The sequence below is a fragment of the Oryctolagus cuniculus genome, chromosome 3 (assembly GCF_964237555.1).
Source record: "Oryctolagus cuniculus chromosome 3, mOryCun1.1, whole genome shotgun sequence".
Classification (NCBI taxonomy): domain Eukaryota; kingdom Metazoa; phylum Chordata; class Mammalia; order Lagomorpha; family Leporidae; genus Oryctolagus; species Oryctolagus cuniculus.
Window position 1 is genome coordinate 85,666,803 of NC_091434.1, and position 19,262 is coordinate 85,686,064.

Here is a 19,262-nt window from a genome sequence, read left to right on the forward strand (position 1 = left end):
GCTGTGATTTCTGCAGGGCGCCACAGAAACCTACAACGAACACATAATTAAACCTCGAATTTCCTGGCCTCCTAACTCCCAGCTCGGGGCACTTCCTCTGCCCTTTTAACTCGCTCCATCTGTGCCAGGTCACTTCAACACCTTGCTCGAGTCTGCAAATTGTTTATGATTTACCACTTCAGAAAGCGTGGAGTTCACCTATCGGAGACACTTTACTGAAGAAAAATAGTCGTCCGCATCTATTAATTGGTGGTCCCCCAAAAACAGACGGTCTCCAGTTGTGTCTGGGTACGTTCATGGGTAAGACAGGTGTCGGCGTGTGTAAGGGACTGGCTAGTATGAAAACTAGCAATGGAAGTCTCCAGGAAAATATCTACCTATGAAAAAAGCCCCTTTAAAAGCGGCAGCCTTGATTTAAAACTTCAGAAGTTTGGAAGATGACAGACTTTTGGAAAACTGCAAGGGGCTATATATGGTCAAGGCCAAAACGGCATGCAAAATGCTGGCTCTGAGAGCACAGTCCCGGAACCCACGCCTGGGCTTGCACCGGGCACCCTTCACACACCCTCCGCCGCGCTGCCGAGTTCAGGGAGAAACGTGGGTCTGTCCCCACAAAAAAGCAAGACCACGCTTAAGTTCCAGATGGAAGTTTGTTTGGGTTTGTCTTAAATTGCACACTTACCATCACCAAAAACACATCCGACCTCGACTAGAATGGGTGTAGGGGAGCGGAGAAGGCGTCTAGATGTTTTAACTCAACTCGGGGAGGCGCGCAGCGACCCCTTCGCTAACTCGTCGCCAACTTTCCGGCCCGCAGCGCCGGGGGAGCGCCATCGGCCGGGCTCGATCCCGGCCACCCGCGAGCGAGCGGCGCGCGGTGCGGAGCGGCCCCGGGCGGGGCGGGCGGAGGGCGGCTTCCGACGCGGGCCTGGCGGGCGGCTTTATTGTTTCCTTTCGCCCTCCTCCTCCACCTCCTCCTCCTCCCGCGCTCGGCCCCGGCGTCACTGGAAAGGCGCCCGAGCCGCCCGGCGGCGGGTTATTTATAGCGCGGGCTGCGCGCGCGTCACGGAGCCCGGCCCGGCTGACGGGGCCGCTGACGCGCTTGGCCGCGGGGCCGAGTCCGCGGGGCTGCGCGCCGGGCGCCGGCGACAATGGGCTTCTGTGTGTGCAGCTGCCGCCGCCAGAGGCCGGGGGAGGGGGTCGGGAGGCCGCTCCCTGACCCCCCTCCCTCGCGGCCGCGACCCCCGAAAGGTAGCGGGCCCCTTCGGCGTCCCCCGCCTCCCCGCCCCGGCCGGGACCCGGGCCACGCGGGCTTTTATTTATTTTTTCCCCCTCCCTCTTTCATCAGTAAGTTCTTGTCCCAGCCTCCGCTTCCCCACGTCCCCCGTTCCTCTCGCTGCCTCCTGGCCCTAACATGGCCAGAGTGGCGGAATCCATCCGGCCGGGGGCGACCACTTTGTGCGCCCCGGGGAGCGGGACCCGCACCAGGCGCGCCCAGCAGGGGATGCGGTGACCGAGGGGCCGGGAGCACCGGGCAGGTAACGTATCCCGCACGGGCGCGGGAAGAGGGGAGCGGGGCGGGCAGGGACGCCGGGCAGCCCTTCCGGGACTCCCTCCACCCCCACCGCCCTCCGCGCCGCTTGCCCGCGCTCAGGAAGCCGGTCCGGGTGTGTGAGCGCCAGGAGCGAAAGAGAAACTTTTCCTGCGTGACTGACTCGCCGAGGCTCCTCCCGAGGGGGCCTAGATAATAGGGCCCCCCGCCCGCCTCGCGCCCCGCGCCCGCCTCCCGCCGCCCCTCCCTGGTCCACTCCCTCCCCGCGCTCCCACCCCCGCCCCTGGCCCGTTCGCATTTTGGACGCCCCCGCCCTGCGGAAGGAAGAAGGGGCTGGCGAGGCTTTTAGGGACTTCCTGGGATGCGGAGATCTGCTCTGAACCCTCCCCTTTCGGCTGCCGGCAGCTGGGAAAAGCTTGCTGTGAAGCCCCTTGCACGTGGCAGGCTTAGCAGAGAACTTGCTGTGCCTTCTAGGAAATTGCAATCGATTTGTAATGCACTTTCGCTAATTGGGAGTTCAAAATTAAACTTTAATAAAGCATTTGTGTCGTCTCGTCTAATTGTGAAAGCTTCCATTCGTCCTGGTAGATAGACTCTAAGTCTCAAGTTAATGGCGCTAAACTAGATCTCCCCCCCAAGTACAATTCCGTCAGCCGGCGTCGGCGCAGCTGGATTTCCGTAAGGTACAGATGTTGCTAATGGCAGCTTAAGCACGGATGGGCAGATAGCATACGGAATGCAACATGTTGCCATATGGTTCCTTTAGCCTTTCACCTCCAGGGATATCAATCACATATATTCTGGGAAGGACTTAATGACTCTCTGAACAGCAAAATGAATTACCTGGTACAATTTATATCCCTTGACCTGATACGTTATAACAACAGGAAGATAGCATCTCACAATTTCTGTGGTATAAATTGAGTTACAGAGCTACATTTCAAATTCTGTAACATCCATTGGTGGTTTGAGGGGCCCTGTCCAGCCATACTGGCGGAAAATCTGTTTCTATATTGCCTTCCCCCTCTCAAAGTTTGACAAAACGGTTGGAAATTGCCAGTCGACGGACTGCTGGATGAGGGTGTGGAAAATATGATTTCCAAAACTGGTTAATTAAATAAGAATTAGCAGTCTTAGGAACACCATTTTACTGTTTAACCCAGAAAATCAGCGGACTTCTAGGGAAAATGAATTTCCCAAGAGTTGTTTCAGTATAACTCCTAAAACTCATTCATTATGTATTTAAAATTCTCCATTAAAAAAAATCAGTCATCCCTAAACTTTGGAAATTAAAGAAAACACTTCTGAAATATGAAATAGAAGAAACGCAAGGACCTACCCATCAAACGAATTTCTATACAACCCCCATACACACACACCCACACCCACACCCACACACAATTTGTGTAACTTGACTTGAATCACCTACGTACCGGTTGTTCATTCCTCCCAACACGGTAGTGACTGAATACTGATGTTGCTGCTTAGATCCTAATTGAATTATTCAGTAATTTCACAGGTCTTATTTTTAAATACCTTGGTGACTAAATGTTTAATTGATTGCCTCTAATTTCAGATTATAAACACGGTTGACTTCTACTCTATCCCTTATTTTTTGCTAATGTAGGTAGATCACACTGCAAGATAAGCACTAAGTTAAGGATGAAATGGAAAATGACATAGTGATTTTTAAAAACTTCATATTTACCTGTTCAGGACTATCTGAAAGCTAGAGAAGCATTGTCTTAATTTTAAAAGTTTCTGCTTCCAACAACATATAAGCCACATTAATTCATATGAACTGACAGACTGTAAAATAGGCAATAGATGTGGACAGTCTGAAAAACTACATGCTTTTCAGTCATGTCAAGTTTCAAAAAGCGTTAAGGTTTGGGAAGCCCTTTCAGAATTGTTTAGAAATTGCAACATGATGTTTCTCCTTTTTATCCCTTTTGTGTAATCTAGTGCTTGAGTAAGTTCAATCATTTTGATAATTATTATCAAGAGATTTTGTATATACAGCAGAAAATCTCATAGAGAAAAAATTAAGTTATACCTAAGTTTTTCAGCCTTCTTTCCTGGGGCTGTTTTTGGTCATCTTAGTGGCTGAGGTTTCTTTTCTCTTGGATGGGTTTTAACCATGATCAGTGGTGAACTTACCAATAATGACTGCCTCTCCATGACTTTCGAATAGGCAGTGAGTGTGTCCTTTAATCAGTCATACAGAACTTGCTTTATAAAGCTGTTATTGTCATAAACAGATATTGTAGCCTTTTGTCAGGCCCAGTTATTATTAAAGTGTTCCCCCTTCAAAAGCCAGTCTGAAAGTCCTGCTGTGCTTCATTTCAGAATTCAAGTCCATTAGTAAATAAAATCCCAAGCAGTACTATTTGTCTTTCCCCAAATTATAGATTATATATATTTCATGAATAATTTCAAGCCCTTTTGTAGACCTTGACTATGTATTTTTTTGGTATACGTATATAACAATCACAATATGTGTCTTGCACCGTGACTTTTATTTTAAATGAAGATTTGATGGATGTCCATTGTTACTCTAAATGAGGTGGCTGGTTGCCAAGGGGAACCTTACAAGGCAGAGAGTACTAGAATTATCTACCAGGGAATCACTTTTTGTTTTTTTGGACTCTCAACTTCCCCTTCTTTTAGTATTGCTCTTCCATATTGCCAATCTGATAGTCGCTTTAGATATGAAACTTCTGAAAATACATGTTGGCTAAGATTTTCACCAGTGTTTGTGGTTGCCTCCTCGTTTGTGGCCTTTATCTTGACCTGGCATGTAACCAGAGACTAGAGTTACACCAGGTTCAGTAATTTTTATTGTGATGCTATCCTAGCATTTATTCATGAGTAAATTTAAAATATTGAAGATTGGCCAGATTTATGTTTTTCCAGTGATAACATGGGACAAGTTATGGGTAGGCATTAGGCCAATAATGGAACTCTTCATTCAAGTGAGGTGGGAGGTCAGCTACCGGGAAAGAGTCCCATTGCCCTTGACCTATTGGCTTCTGTGATTCAAACTCTATGCTGTTGCATTGGAAAGTTGTTTCTCTGTTTTATAGCATTTTATTTTAAAAAGGGTTTTTTTTTTTAAACTGTCCATTTGTAAATATTTAGCCACCCAAGAAGGAAAGTCTTTTATTCTCAGCTCTCTGTAGCATTTTTTTTTTTTAAATCTGGCTTAGTATGAGTGCCAGGTAAATACTACATTAAAATTTGACTTGGTTGTCCTTACCTTGACTGAAGATTGACAGGGGCTTCTTTAATTAATCTTGTTCTCTTTCATGTTCTGTATTCAGGTATTGAAATACAGTATTTTTATACATTTATAAGATTGTGTTTGCATTTATTTAATTTATGTTTCTTTTTTTAAAGCATGTAGCCTTGAATGTTTGTTCTACTTTTTTTTTTTTTTTCACATCATTACTCTGGTACTGCTTGATGTAACTTGATTAGCTCCCTCCCCAGTCATGATTGGTAATTAAAATAGGCATTAAAATTAGTCACTTAGCAATTTTGCTGTTCAATTGGCAATTAAATTACTTAATTGCAATTAAAGTCCTAATTTTAATTGGCAAAATGATAGATGTAGATTTAAGATAATATGTATAAATACTTTAATAAGTGTCTATATAAGGATTACTTAATTACTCAACTTCAAGTTTATGCTGTTAACTTTAGAACTTTTAAGTGAGCAATGAAATTTATATTACATCTATTCAAAGGATATGGTAATTAGATTTATTGCTTATCACTATAAGGGTCCTTGCTATAAGTTACTTTTGTAGTGCTAAAATTGTAGGCTTGATAATTGCAGAATTATGATGAGGAAAAGGACATATATGTCTTTGTTGTAATATATCAAGGTCTTTTCTTCATTTTTTATTAAATTGAAAGGTTCTTAGCTAGCAGTTATTCCGAGGAAAAAGCAAAAGTAGTTATCTCTCTGTAAAGGTAGAACAAAAACTAGCCAGCTGTGATTTATGTTTAAAAACTGTTGCAAAGTATGTGTACATTTTATCCTGTAAGTAATGCTTCTAATACTGTTACAATTATAAATGTTATCTTCCTTTAGAGTTCCAAGTGTGATTTTTTTAGCATATAGCAACATATTTTCAGAGTCTTTAAAATGTCTTAGGACTTTGTACCTTCTAATTACTCTCATGTTCATTAAATTAGCAATGAAATCTATGCAAAGTTATCATTGCATAATAAAAAAGAAATTTTACATAAGAAAATTATTAAATGGTTAGCTTAAAAGCAAATATTTAGGAGATGATTACTGTGAGTCAAGTATTAACAAAAAGATGAAAGATTTTTATTATGCAAAATACTTAGTGAATGGCATGAGGTTTTACCATATGCTCAGTTTTATAATTTTAATTTACAAGTAGATGCTTCTAGAAAAAAGTGTGCTGTTTTCTTCTGCACATCTTTACACATTTCTAGAATTGTCTTCTAAATCAAAGTAAGAAATAAATTTTAAGTTCTTTGCATTAAGTGGTTTTTGCTGAAAACTGCATTGAGTAAAACCAAATAAAAGCCAGAGTTAGCCAAAATATGAATATCAATGAAACCATGTTCTCTAAGCATCCTATGGGAAAAAAGCAAGCAATTTGGTTGATTAATATCCTATTAATGCAAATGAAATGGCAAAAGAAAACACCCCAAAACCTTCAATATTAGAAAATGAGTTTGTATTTTCAGAAAGATATTTCAAAGTGAACATTTTATTTTCTTCACTGATATAAAACTGCATACTTAGTGACAACAAATGCCATGAATAAAGTTTGTTTAAACCACACAAAAATAATTTAAGACACACATCTCATTTTACATTTAAAATGGGTTCCATAAGTATTTTTACTGTGGAACACCTTAAAGTTGCCTCAACTCTTATAACATTACAGGTATGTGTATTTCACTATTTTCACATTATAAGATCTACTGCAAATTCATTTGGGGAGAATAGTGAAATAAATCCCCAAAGGCCTCTTTCCCATGCATTAAAACAGAAAATCCTATGGGCTTACATCTATGTTTGCTTTCTAAATTATACCAAAAGCTCAATTTTATTAAGGATAATCTGCTTAGCCATGCATAAAATAAAATACTTTGGGTTAGATGTGAATATATGTATTATTTATATTGATTTTTAATGAAAATGTTTTCTGTACATGTGCTAGTATGTTCTTAATATTTGCTAATAATAAAAGTATAGTAACATTACCTTTCTAAGTGCTTTTTGAGATTATCTAAAGGTATTTAGTAAGAGTAATAATTTTAATTTATTTTAGTTGTTTTCCAAAGAGGGAGCAACTTGTGAATGGGACCAATTTTTACTAGTATTTTACATTATAAAGAAAACAGACTTTCATGGTGAGGCAGATACACACATTTATACATGGTAATAATTAAAAATTAGATCTGAATCCTGAAAAAAAAGCTGTCATTTTAATTGAGCTATAAAATATTTGAACTATTTATGTTCAACAGTCTTGAAGGGTTGCTGTCATACAAATGCAGAATTTCAGTTTCTTTTTAGCCTAAAGCATCGTTTTAACATTTTCTGAAAGGTTGTTCAGTTCTACATTTTGATTCCATTATATGTGTAATTAAACCTCTATGCACAAAAGCATTCTCTTATGTACTAGCAAATACACCCACAGGAATCCTCCTCTAAACTATAATTTATTTAAACATGTAATCATAGAATTTTAAAACATGCTTTCATTTTTCCAAACTATATGCCAATCTGAACTGCTTGGTGATAAAATGAGAGACTTTATTACCAGTTTGATTTCTCCCCCCTGTGACGGAACAGTGAGTTGAACATGGGCAGGAGGAAATACAATCTATTGTGAACCTAATCCCATGTGTTAAACGGTTTCTCTTTTGGAGAAAACCGAAGGGAATCAACGATCTGTAGTCATTTATGAATTCCAGCACAATATGACCCTTCGGGCCTGCAGCCTTCTCTCCTCGGGCTTAGCCTCACAAGTGAATAGCTGTTGTGGGCCAGTGTGTGCGTGCCTGTGTGCGAGACTCTCTCGAACGCTGTGGCGTCAGGCCCCCTACTGACAGGATCCGTCAATTACAGACATCGTTGGTGCCACCCAGACTTGGTCCCATCAGACTCTGGTGGCGACCACGGCAGGCTGGGCTACCGAACGTGGTCCTTCTTGCACTTGCTGATGCGTGTGCTGGCTCCTTTCCGCCCTGTGCAACATCCGAGCCCTACCCCCCGCACACACACCTCCAACCCAAGAAGTAGCTCGTCCAAGAACTGATTTAAGCCAGTGTATCAGTCTCCACCCAGTGTGCCTTGCTAAGAAACGGTAACGCTTCCCAGGAAACCGGAATAGCAATTAAAAGAGGTAGAAGAGAATGCTTAAAAGGGTGGAAGAGTAGGAGGGAAAAAAAGGGCCCTCCCCTTTTCGCATTTTCATGTGCTATTTAATCGCCCCATTCCCAGGTAATAACACTTGGTATGATTTAACACGTCGTTGTGAAAACTGGGTGCACTAGGGCGCACTGCCGTCTAGAAGCCGTACTCCACAGGTTGCTGCTGAGGAACCACGCGCTACGTTGCAGTGTCTGACTTCCTCAGGAGCTCGCTTGGAGAACTCCAGGCCAGCCCGTGTTCTGTGGGAAGGGATCTTTTGCGCTGTCCCCAGGCTCAACCTAGCTCACCCGAGTGTGTTTTCAGTGGCAACGAGAGACTGGGAGCGTGCAGAGGGGCTGTATCTACTTAGACTCGAGTGTATGTGTTTGGAGGGCTGTGGTTGCAACCTAAAAAGTTCTCCCAACCACGCAGCTCTCCTAGGACTCTATTAAAATAATAATAATAATAACCGCAGCAACCCCGGCGTGGCTGCGCCGGAGTTTCTGACTGCTTGGAAACAGCCTCCGGGAGGGAGCCTGGCCCACCGCGGGGATCAAGGCAAGCTGCCCCTGGCCGCGCCCTGCTCCCTCGCGGAAGGGGAAGGGAATCAGGGAGGGCGCCTCGGGGCTGGAGTTGCTGCTATTTTGGGCCCAGCCTGGCCGGTGCGTCAATGCCTGCGCCCCTGCGTCACCACCACCCCCACCCCCTTCCTTCTGCCCTGCTCTCCAAACTCTCACTTTTTCCCTTTCGTTCGCGTGGAATCGCTTCTGCCCACGGGGCGCTGACGCGACCGAGCTCACGCTAATAAGCTATTCTTCGCTCTCTCCCGTCCGATCCCCCTACTCACACACCCTCGCCCGCCACCACAACGTCCCCCCGCCCCCACGACCCACTTCCTGGTTTTTTATTTTTATTTATTTATTTATTTATTTTTTTCCCCTCGCGCCCGCTAGGGCAACGCTGAGCTGCGGTGGCGGCGGCCGCAACATCTGGGGGAAACTTAAGGTGGTCGCGTAGGTTTCCTCCAGGCTGCGGCGCAGACGAGCCCGCGGCTTCCCGGGGCAGCCACAGGGCACCTCCTGGCAACGCCTCTCCAGCCGCCCCGGAGCAAGGGCCAACCCAGAGCGGGCAAAGGCGGGGGTGGAGCGTGAACCCGAATAGTTCCACGGCCCCCTGAGCTCCTCGTGAGAACCCAGGGAGGGGCGCGAAGAGCCTGGAAGTGAGCCACGCTGGGGGAGGAGGGGCGGCTGCAGCGCTCTCCGCGGGCTCGGCCGAGGGGGGCGACTCCGCGTTCTCCAGCCCTCCTTCCCAGGCTCTTGCAGCCCCCGAGGGAGAAGCCCCTGGGAGGCCCGCCCAGCTCCGGCTGGGGTGGGGTGGGGGGTCGGCAGGGGGTCTCGACCCCGGAGAAGCGGCGTTTCCTTGGCTGGAAAACTCCTGCCGCCCTCTGCGATTTTGCAAAGTGGTGCTGGCTTCGACTCAGACGGCCGCGGGCGCGCGGCACTCGGCGAAGGCTGGAGGCGCGGACCCCTCGCCCGCCCGAGCCCCCGCCCTGCCCTGCCCTGCGCTCCTCTCGTCCAGCCCCCTGCGTTAGCCTCTCCCACGGAGGCTGTGATAACCCTTGCCTCAGAGAAGCGCCGATTTGCTTCCCTAAAAGCGGTGGGAGGGCACTGGGTACTGTGGAAGGTATGAGAGTTGGCGGAAGGTGGCATGGGTACCTTTCTGCGGAAGGCACACCTGTTGCCTGCTGCTCAGCTGCATTGTCTGCAAAAGCGAAGCGGGCGACGCTCGGCCCCGACTTTTGGGGGTCCCTGAAAGGGTGGGGGTGGGTCAATGTCTACGCCTTCCCTTTCCTCACTCGAACGTGAGCCCTGCAAAGAAGGGAACAGAAAAATAGGCCCCACTCCCACTGCCGTTCGTTTCCAGAGCAAACCGTGTGTGTGTGTGTGTGTGTGTGTGTGTGAGAGAGAGAGAGAGAGAGAGAGAGAGAGGATGAATATGGGGGAAGCATCGGGCTGGGGAAAGCCCACCCCAACTGCCGGAGCCCTCTTGAGCGTCTCGGGTCACGGGACGTCCGTGTGCGCTTCCGCCGAGAGGGGAGTGACGAAGGTGGGTGGGTGGGTGAGGTTAGGGCGCCGCCAGGCACAGCCGTCCCGTGCAGCGCCAGGTGCGGCCACCTTCCCACGCCAGGGTTCCCATTCGCCCCTGCTTTTGTTGCACCCTCCCCACGTGTGAGCTGCGGAGTGCCCGCGAGGGCGCGGGGACTGGGGGGTGGGGGGGGAAGGAGCTGTGGTAGCGGCGCTGCGGGTTGTTTAAGACCTGGGTGGAGAGGTCACACCTCTTTCGGAAAAAAAAAAAAAAAAAAAAAAACCACCCAAGCAGGCTACCAAGGTGAACGCAGAACGGTTCCCACCTTAAAATCTGCCCTGCTCGTGACGTCAGGTCGGAAATATACCAAAGCGAGCGCGGGCCAGGAGTCCGGGCAGCGCGGCGGCGCGGCGATTGGGCGGCTGGCGGCTGACGCGCGCTGACGCGCGGAGACTTTAGGTGCATGTTGGCAGCGGCAGCGCGAGCCACATAAACAAAGGCACATTGGCGGCCAGGGCCAGTCCGCCCGGCGGCTCGCGCACGGCTCCGCGGTCCTGCTCGCCTGCCCGGCCTGCCGCCTACCCCTGCTCCCTCCCCGCTCGCGGTACCTCGGCTCCCTCTCCCTCCCCCCCTACCCGCTCGCCCACCCCTCCCCGATCCCGGCGGCCGCGCTCCCCCAGGGAACTGCACTTCGTCAGAGTTGAATGAATGAAGAGAGACGCGGAGAACTCCTGAGTGAGTAGCTACAGCTCGTGCAGCTCGCGTTCTTTTCTTTCCTTCCTTCTCTCGCGCGTCTCGTGTGCCCGCAGACGCGGGCTGCGTTCTCTGGAAGTGGGCGCCAGAGGCTGGCAGCAGCGCGAGTGGGGCCGGAGGATGGGGAGTGGGTGCACACAGCTACACTGGGGGGCATTTGTCCCAACTCCGGCTTTGGCACCGGGTGTTGGGGGGGGGGGGAGTTGGCTCCCAACAGAGGTTTCCAGGCTCCTCATTGGTGGACGTGGAAGGGAGACTCCACAGCTCTGCGAGCTGCGGACTTGCCCGCAGAAATGTGCGCAAAGTTTGCCCTTTAGTGCGGGATTTATTGTGGCCTCCGCACACGGAGACTCCTCGTCCTGTGTGTGCGAGGGAAGCCATCCGCAAATTGACAGGGAGAGAAAGTTCTTCAGTTGACGCGTTGCTTGGGAACTGTGTCATCGCGGCTGGCTGGCGAGCATGGCGATGTTTCCCGGGTATTGTTGAGTAAGGGTGATGTTGATAGAGTGTCCTCTTACTAAGTTGCCTGAAATTTCTGGTTTTGAAATATGCCGTTGCTGAGTATGCCTGTGTGTGTGTGTATGTGTGTGTGTGTGTGTGTGGCAGAGAGGGAGGGAGGGAGGGAAGGAGGGAGGGAGGGAGAGGGAAAGGGAGGGAGAGAGAGAAAGGGAAAGTTATGAAACTGTGAAGCTACCCAGGGGATTAATAGGGAGCACAGGCATATCTCTGAGGGCTGTGGCATCAAGAGTCTGCTTTCTGCTTTTTCTGGTTAAACTCCCCCACCTACCCCAAGCAGAAGAATTGTGGGGGAAGGGAGCGAGCAGAAGGCGTGGACGTTTGGCTTTCTTTTGCACCAGTAATAAGATTGTCTATGCTCTAGAATGTGTTCCAAGTGGGAACATCTGAAGATTACTAGGACACAAGAATGCCTTGTTCCAGCAAGTAGGCAGATCGTGTGAGGCACTACGAGGAAGGTGTTTGCTTGCTATGCAGGGACGTGCCTCTAACATTGGTGCCAACATCATGTAAGCTCCCTCTGCCGCTGACCCAAGATGCTCCTAGAAAAATATGGTCTCTCTCCCTCCCCCAACTGCTTGGCTATTAAAGGTGTTGGGACCCAAGTTTTCTGGAAGAGTGAACACCAATTCACCTATATCCCCAGTCGCAGTGCTGTGTCAGAAGCAGTTAAGACCCTCAGAAGCTCCCACTGAAATTGCCTTCTGTGCTGTCCGGGCCTGGCTGACATTTCCTAAGGAGGCAGAGGGAGATTGTTTTCTCATGCTGTGTTCCTGACTTCTTCTCATTCTCTTCCTCCTTCACAAAAGAAAAGCCAATACCACTACAGGAGGGGAGAAAATCAAGAGAAGGTTCCAAGGACATATTTTCTCTTCAACTCTAGTCTTCTTATTCAGATCTGAATTAAACTAAAATAGAAATGACCCCCCCCCCACACACACACACTCACACACACATACTCTAGCAAAGGGACCAATTAATCACATCATGAGTATTAACTACGCTCATGGAATACCTCTCCTCCTTCAGGATCCTTTCTCAGGGAGGACTTAGGTGGTGCTAAGGGTGGCATTTTCTCTTGCTTCCAGCCATCTCATCTGCACATTTGTTCTAAGTGCTGTGAGGTTCTGGCTGTATACTAATCTGCAGTGAGACAAATGGGGAGGGCGTGAAAGGACGGCCTGGTGAGTCTACATGTGCCCAGCCAAATCTCTGTGGGGAAGATACCCTGAGACTTCCTGTGTCTGTATTTCAGGGAGGAGAGCGGACAGGCTGAATTCCCCATTGCTTTTCTAAAAATCTTGGGAACTTTGTCCTCCATTGAATTACGACACTGTCCACCTTTAATTTCCTCGAAAACGCCTGTAACTCTGCTGAAGGTTAGTGCAACTTCATTTCTTTGATACCCTCCCCCCGAGTTCCCTACACAAGAAGAAACAGGGCAACTCGGTCTTCTCAGGCAAACCCTTTCACTTAAGGCTTGTCCGACCCAACGCCTTCGGGAACAACTTTCTCATTGTGCAATTCAACTTCATTTCCAGGCCGTGGTTTCCAGCAAGAGCTTGCTGAACCTAGCTTCAGAGGAGAAGCTCACCAGGGCGGGGTTGGCTGTGGAAAGGAGGGAGAGGGGGAGGCGTTTGAAAACATCCGCCAGTGTAGACCCCCGTGGCTGTCTAGCTCTGGGTCTCTTTTCCCCACACCCTAAACCCTTACTTACTTGACCTCTTGCCCCGTCCGCTCGCGCCCCTACTCCTTCCCTGACCACCGCGGGCTGCCGGTGTAGCTCCGGGTGTACCCGACCCCGGGAGAAAGTGTTCAGTTGACCAGGCTGAGTGTATATTACCCTGTTTCATTTCCAGCCATGCCTTGTGTTCAGGCGCAGTATGGGTCCTCGCCTCAAGGAGCCAGCCCCGCTTCTCAGAGCTACAGTTACCACTCTTCGGGAGAATACAGCTCCGATTTCTTAACTCCAGAGTTTGTCAAGTTTAGCATGGACCTCACCAACACTGAAATCACTGCCACCACTTCTCTCCCCAGCTTCAGTACCTTTATGGACAACTACAGCACAGGCTACGACGTCAAGCCACCTTGCTTGTACCAAATGCCCCTGTCCGGACAGCAGTCCTCCATTAAAGTGGAAGACATTCAGATGCACAACTACCAGCAGCACAGCCACCTGCCCCCCCAGTCCGAGGAGATGATGCCGCACTCCGGTTCGGTTTACTACAAGCCCTCCTCGCCCCCGACGCCCACCACCCCGGGCTTCCAGGTGCAGCACAGCCCCATGTGGGACGACCCGGGCTCTCTCCACAACTTCCACCAGAACTACGTGGCCACCACGCACATGATCGAGCAGAGGAAAACGCCAGTCTCCCGCCTCTCCCTCTTCTCCTTTAAACAGTCGCCCCCGGGCACTCCAGTGTCTAGCTGCCAAATGCGCTTCGACGGGCCCCTGCACGTCCCCATGAACCCGGAGCCTGCGGGCAGCCACCACGTGGTGGACGGGCAGACCTTCGCTGTGCCCAACCCCATCCGCAAGCCCGCGTCCATGGGCTTCCCAGGCCTGCAGATCGGCCACGCTTCGCAGCTGCTGGACACGCAGGTGCCCTCGCCGCCGTCGCGGGGTTCCCCCTCCAACGAGGGGCTGTGCGCCGTGTGCGGCGACAACGCGGCCTGCCAGCACTACGGCGTGCGCACCTGTGAGGGCTGCAAAGGCTTCTTTAAGGTGAGATAGGGTGTGGGTGGACGAGACAGATTGGGGCCGAGTGCTCCTAGTGCCCGGGACCACCGGAGCTTGCCCTTCGCCTTCCTGCCGGCCGCCCAGTTCGAGCTCTCCTCGGATAGCCCAGGCTGTTTGGGGGGGTCGGCCCAGGATTTCTTACAGCCTCCCCTTCCCCCGCCCCCAGGGGGCTGCGGCGGGAGCCTGGGGAGTCAGAGAGAGGGAAGGAGACAGACAGGCAACCCGAGGGCGCAACGCCCGCACGCAGCCGACCCGGCGGGACCCCGCCCGAAGTTGCAGCAGCCCGAGTTGGAAGAGGGTCATTTGCATGTGCTAGGAGCTGTCTTCCCAGTTCAGATTGAAATTGGTTAGGACAGAGAACCGTGTCTGAGCTAACCAAGTGGAACAGAATTCCCTATGGTCAAATTAAGTGATCTCTTTATTTCGCCATCCTGATTGAATAATCTTATCATTTTAAATAGAGAAGGTCTCCAAGGAATGTAAATAATATGAATGCCCACGGATTTGTATTTACCGAGCGCCTCCGTCTCCTTCTCTTGGCATATAAAACACAGCAAGGAGCGGCAAGGTTAGCTCAAATGTTAACGCTATCAATTTTCTTCTGTTAAATGCGCTGGGGGAGGAAAAAGGAAAGAAAGAGAAAGAAAAGGGAAAAGAAAAAAAATGAAAAGGGATTGTGTGTTTGTATTTGGGGAGGGAACATAGATCCAAGTCATTCGGAATTTGTTATGCGGGTTGCAGGATTTTCAACAGAAAAAAAAAAAACACCCAACAATTTTCGGCCTACCTTGTCTCCTTTTTGCAGCGCACAGTGCAAAAAAATGCGAAATACGTGTGTTTAGCAAATAAAAACTGCCCGGTGGATAAGCGGCGCCGGAATCGCTGTCAGTATTGTCGGTTTCAGAAGTGCCTGGCTGTTGGGATGGTTAAAGAAGGTAGGTCGGGGTGAGCTGCCGACCCCATGGGTCTGCATCCGGGGGGCGCCTTCAGCCCCGCCCTCCATTTCCCAGGAACTGGGGTCCCTGGTCCCTTCGTCCCCTCAGGTCTGGTCTCCAGGATCCCACTGCTGCCGGCTTGCCTGGCCTCCCCTACCGAGGGCCAGCGGGCCCTGCTTGCCTTTATACGGCCCATTTGGAGGAAGACATTTTAAAAAAAGAAAGGAAGAAAAAGCAAAAAACGCGTTGTTAATGCTTGTCTTCAGCAAAGGCTTCCAAGACAGCGGGCCTTTGAGCAGTTGGGCCTGCAGCCGTGGCCTTCCCCCAGGGAGGGGCTGGGCCAGGCTTGGGGGCAGGGGGCCCAGCTAACGGAGCTGTTCTTTCGCAGTGGTTCGCACCGACAGTTTAAAAGGCCGGAGAGGTCGTTTGCCCTCGAAACCGAAGAGCCCACAGGAGCCCTCTCCCCCCTCACCCCCGGTGAGTCTGATCAGTGCCCTCGTGAGGGCCCATGTCGACTCGAACCCGGCTATGACCAGCCTGGACTATTCCAGGGTAAGAAGCTGGAGGGGGGGCATCATGTGGACAAACCCACAGATGGGCAGGACCCCTTCCCCACACCCATCACTCACCCCCTGGGCACCAGGGGGTTACAAGCCTCCCAGTCCTGGGCCTGGCCACAGGGGACAGACCTTCAGACAGGAGTAGCTGCAATCTAGACGGAAGGACAGGGCAGAGGAGGGAGAAGAGCTGTTACAGTGGTCAAATCCCTGTCAGCCCCCACCACCCCGCTCCCTCCCTCGCTGCAGCCACACACATCAATGCTGCCGCAAAGTCCAGGGCTGTACCCCCCACCCGCCCACTCCCACCCCCACCCCCGGCCATGTACTCAAACCCCACTTCTGCCTGGAGATGCTGTGGTCCTCATGCTTTCTGTCACTATCCCAGTGAAGGATGTGGGGCCTCCCTGGGGGTCAGGGAGGGGTGTAAGGAATGGCAGCGGGGTGGGGGTGGGGGTCAAGTGGTCAGATTTCACTTTTGCTCCAGCTGTGAAAAATGTTCCAGCTTTAATTGGAGGAAGTATGTTGGGCGAACCTAGAAGCGACTGCAATATTATTAAGATTTGTAAAGGGCGACTCAGTCGAGACTCACTCTGGGACTAGCATGAATACTAACGTGTCAATTGTTTTGTGGAGATAAGAGTGAACCGTTACCCAGGGCTGGGTGGCACTGTATTTAGTCTGTATGGAAATGGTAATTTACATATTTAAAGCAGCGACCTCATAGCACCGTCCCTAATTGAATTAATTGCCCTGGAACATCTAATTTCCTTACTGGTCAGAGAGAGGTTTAATTGTTATAAAAACCTGGCTCCCCTACTAGAAACGGGGTTAGCAATTTCACGGGTTATATATTTTAGAGAACCTCATTAAGTGCTTTTTAAAATGAAATTCCAGTTCCAGGCGAACCCTGACTATCAGATGAGTGGAGATGACACCCAGCATATCCAGCAGTTCTATGATCTCCTGACTGGCTCCATGGAGATCATCAGGGGCTGGGCGGAGAAGATCCCTGGCTTTGCCGACCTGCCCAAAGCCGACCAAGACCTGCTTTTTGAATCAGCTTTCTTAGAACTGTTTGTCCTGCGATTAGCATACAGGTAACGGCCTAGGAGGCAACCCAGGGAGGCTGGGAGAAGAATCGAGAAAGAAAAAGAAAGGGAGGAAACGGGATATATAAGGATAGAATAGGAATTGAAAGAAAGGGAAAGACAGACAACAAAAAGAGGGGAAGGGAAGGAGCAAGTCCAGAAGCCTTGGGTGAATGGAATGGCGGTGGCATAGGGGGCGTTCTTGATTGTTATGAAATTAAACCCTTTCAAGGTCCACTGATCTACATTTTATTAACTCTTCAGTAATTAGGTGCCTCTTAAATCCCTCATTTATTGCTCTTCAAGTAATTAGTTGTTTAGCTGTTCTCTCTCTCTTTTTCTCCCCCCTCTCTCTTTGGTATTAATTGCAGGTCCAACCCAGTGGAGGGTAAACTCATCTTTTGCAATGGGGTGGTCTTGCACAGGTTGCAATGCGTGCGTGGCTTTGGGGAATGGATTGATTCCATTGTTGAATTCTCCTCCAACTTGCAGAATATGAACATCGACATTTCTGCCTTCTCCTGTATTGCTGCCCTGGCTATGGTCACAGGTCAGTACTGCAGACACAGGGCACTTCCCCTCCAGAACTGCCCAGTGGGTTTTGTCCTGGCTTTCCCTTGTCACAGCTCCTCTCTGGTTCTGTCTGGTAACTAACTACCTTGTGCATTCTTCTTTTGTTCCCGATTGTGTTTTCTGCAGAGCGACACGGGCTCAAGGAACCCAAGAGAGTTGAAGAACTGCAAAACAAAATTGTAAATTGTCTGAAAGACCACGTGACTTTCAATAATGGGGGGTTGAACCGCCCCAACTATTTGTCCAAACTGTTGGGGAAGCTCCCAGAACTCCGTACCCTTTGCACACAGGGGCTCCAGCGCATTTTCTACCTGAAATTGGAAGACTTGGTACCACCGCCAGCAATAATTGACAAACTGTTCCTGGACACTTTACCTTTCTAAGATCTCATCCCATGCACTTCAAAAGAACTGGAAGCAAAACTAAAACTGCCCAGGGGGGGCTAGTCATCTGGGCAGAGATAGCCCCCTGAGCTATCTCAGCTCCAGCTGTGTCCCCCTTCTGTAACCCTCCCCCCCATACCCAGCCCCATCCCTAAAGAAAACAAACAAACAAACAAAAACTGTTGCTATTTCCTAACCTGCAGGCAGAACCTGAAAGGGCATTTTGGCTCCGGGGCATCCTGGATTTAGAACATGGACTACACACAATACAGTGGTATAAACTTTTTATTATAAGTTTAAAAATCAGTTTATTGTTCAGAAGAAAGATTGCTAATGTATGATGGGAAGTGTTTGGCCATGCTTGATTGTTGCAGTTAAGACAAGTGTATCACACACACATACACACACACACACTCCTTATGGGGACCCATACCTATTGCCCTTTAACAAGACTTCAAAGTTTTCTGCTGTAAAGAAAGCTGTAATATATAGTAAAACTAAATGTTGCGTGGGTGGCATGAGTTGAAGAAGGCAAAGGCTTGTAAATTTACCCAATGCAGTTTGGCTTTTTAAATTATTTTGTGCCTATTTATGAATAAATATTACAAATTCTAAAAGATAAGTGTGTTTGCAAAAAAAGAAAATAAATAACTACATAAAAAAGGGACAAGCATGTTGATTCTAGGTTGAAAATGTTATAGGCACTTGCTACTTCAGTAATGTCTATATTATATAAATAGTATTTCAGACACTATGTAGTCTGTTAGATTTTATAAAGATTGGTAGTTATCTGAGCTTAAACATTTTCTCAATTGTAAAATAGGTGGGCACAAGTATTACACATTGGAAAATCCTAACAAAAGGGACACATAGTGTTTGTAACACCGTCCAACATTCCTTGTTTGTAAGTGTTGTATGTACTGTTGATGTTGATAAAAGAAAGTTTATATCTTGATTATTTTGTTGTCTAAAGCTAAACAAAACTTGCATGCAGCAGCTTTTGACTGTTTCCAGAGTGCTTATAATATACATAACTCCCTGGAAAGTACTGAGCACTTTGAATTTGTTTTTTTTTTTAATGTCTAAAATTGTCAGTTAATATATTATTTTATGTTTGAGTAAGAATTTTAATATTGCCATATTCTGTAGTATTTTCTTTGTATATTTCTAGTATGGCACATGATATGAGTCACTGCCTTTTTTTCTATGGTGTATGACAGTTAGAGACGCTGATTTTTTTTCCTGATGAATTCTTTCTTTGAGAAAGACAATTTTAATGTTTACAACAATAAACCATGTAAATGAAGAGAATTCTGTCTTCTTTCTGGGTCAGGACAAAATGATGACTAAACAATAATGTACAATAGACTGAATAGGTGATTGATTTGGGGCAGGGCATCTGAATTTCAAACTAAATCTATTCTGGCAAAAGAAACTGGGGAAGTAATGAACAATCCGTAGTATTCAGTACAATATGTTTTTCTTAACTAGAACTTTCCAGTGTGGCAACCTACACTTAGCAGAATCAACTTAGAATATCTCACACTTGTAACTTTTCCGGTAAGTTCAGCTTTCAGAAAAGTCGTTCGGGTGATCAAAAACCTTTTCAAGTGGTAGTAGCTCTTGTCTTGAACAATGCAGAAGTGTCTTTTTAAATCTTGAAAAGTT

At 48.3% G+C, this 19,262-nt stretch overlaps 1 protein-coding gene across 8 annotated transcripts; it reads left to right on the forward strand.

The window, feature by feature from the left end:
* The first annotated feature begins 1,129 nt into the window (after window positions 1–1,129).
* NR4A2 (nuclear receptor subfamily 4 group A member 2) lies at window positions 1,130–18,902 on the forward strand. Of its 8 annotated transcripts, none has more exons than XM_051848610.2 (8): window positions 1,130–1,538; window positions 12,571–12,694; window positions 13,175–14,040; window positions 14,861–14,990; window positions 15,379–15,542; window positions 16,445–16,647; window positions 17,010–17,188; window positions 17,338–18,902. In XM_051848610.2, the coding sequence occupies exons 3-8, from the start codon at window positions 13,177–13,179 to the stop codon at window positions 17,592–17,594; spliced, it is 1,797 nt and encodes a 598-aa protein (XP_051704570.1). In that variant the 5' UTR covers window positions 1,130–1,538; window positions 12,571–12,694; window positions 13,175–13,176; the 3' UTR covers window positions 17,595–18,902. The 8 variants fall into 8 exon arrangements, 6 of the variants coding, with proteins under 6 accessions (XP_051704570.1, XP_002712233.1, XP_008256816.1 ...); XR_007920399.2 differs by lacking the exon at window positions 1,130–1,538 and adding an exon at window positions 9,784–10,781 and having other exon boundaries at window positions 17,131–17,188; XM_002712187.5 differs by lacking the exon at window positions 1,130–1,538 and adding an exon at window positions 9,784–10,781.
* Window positions 18,903–19,262: the final 360 nt, after the last annotated feature.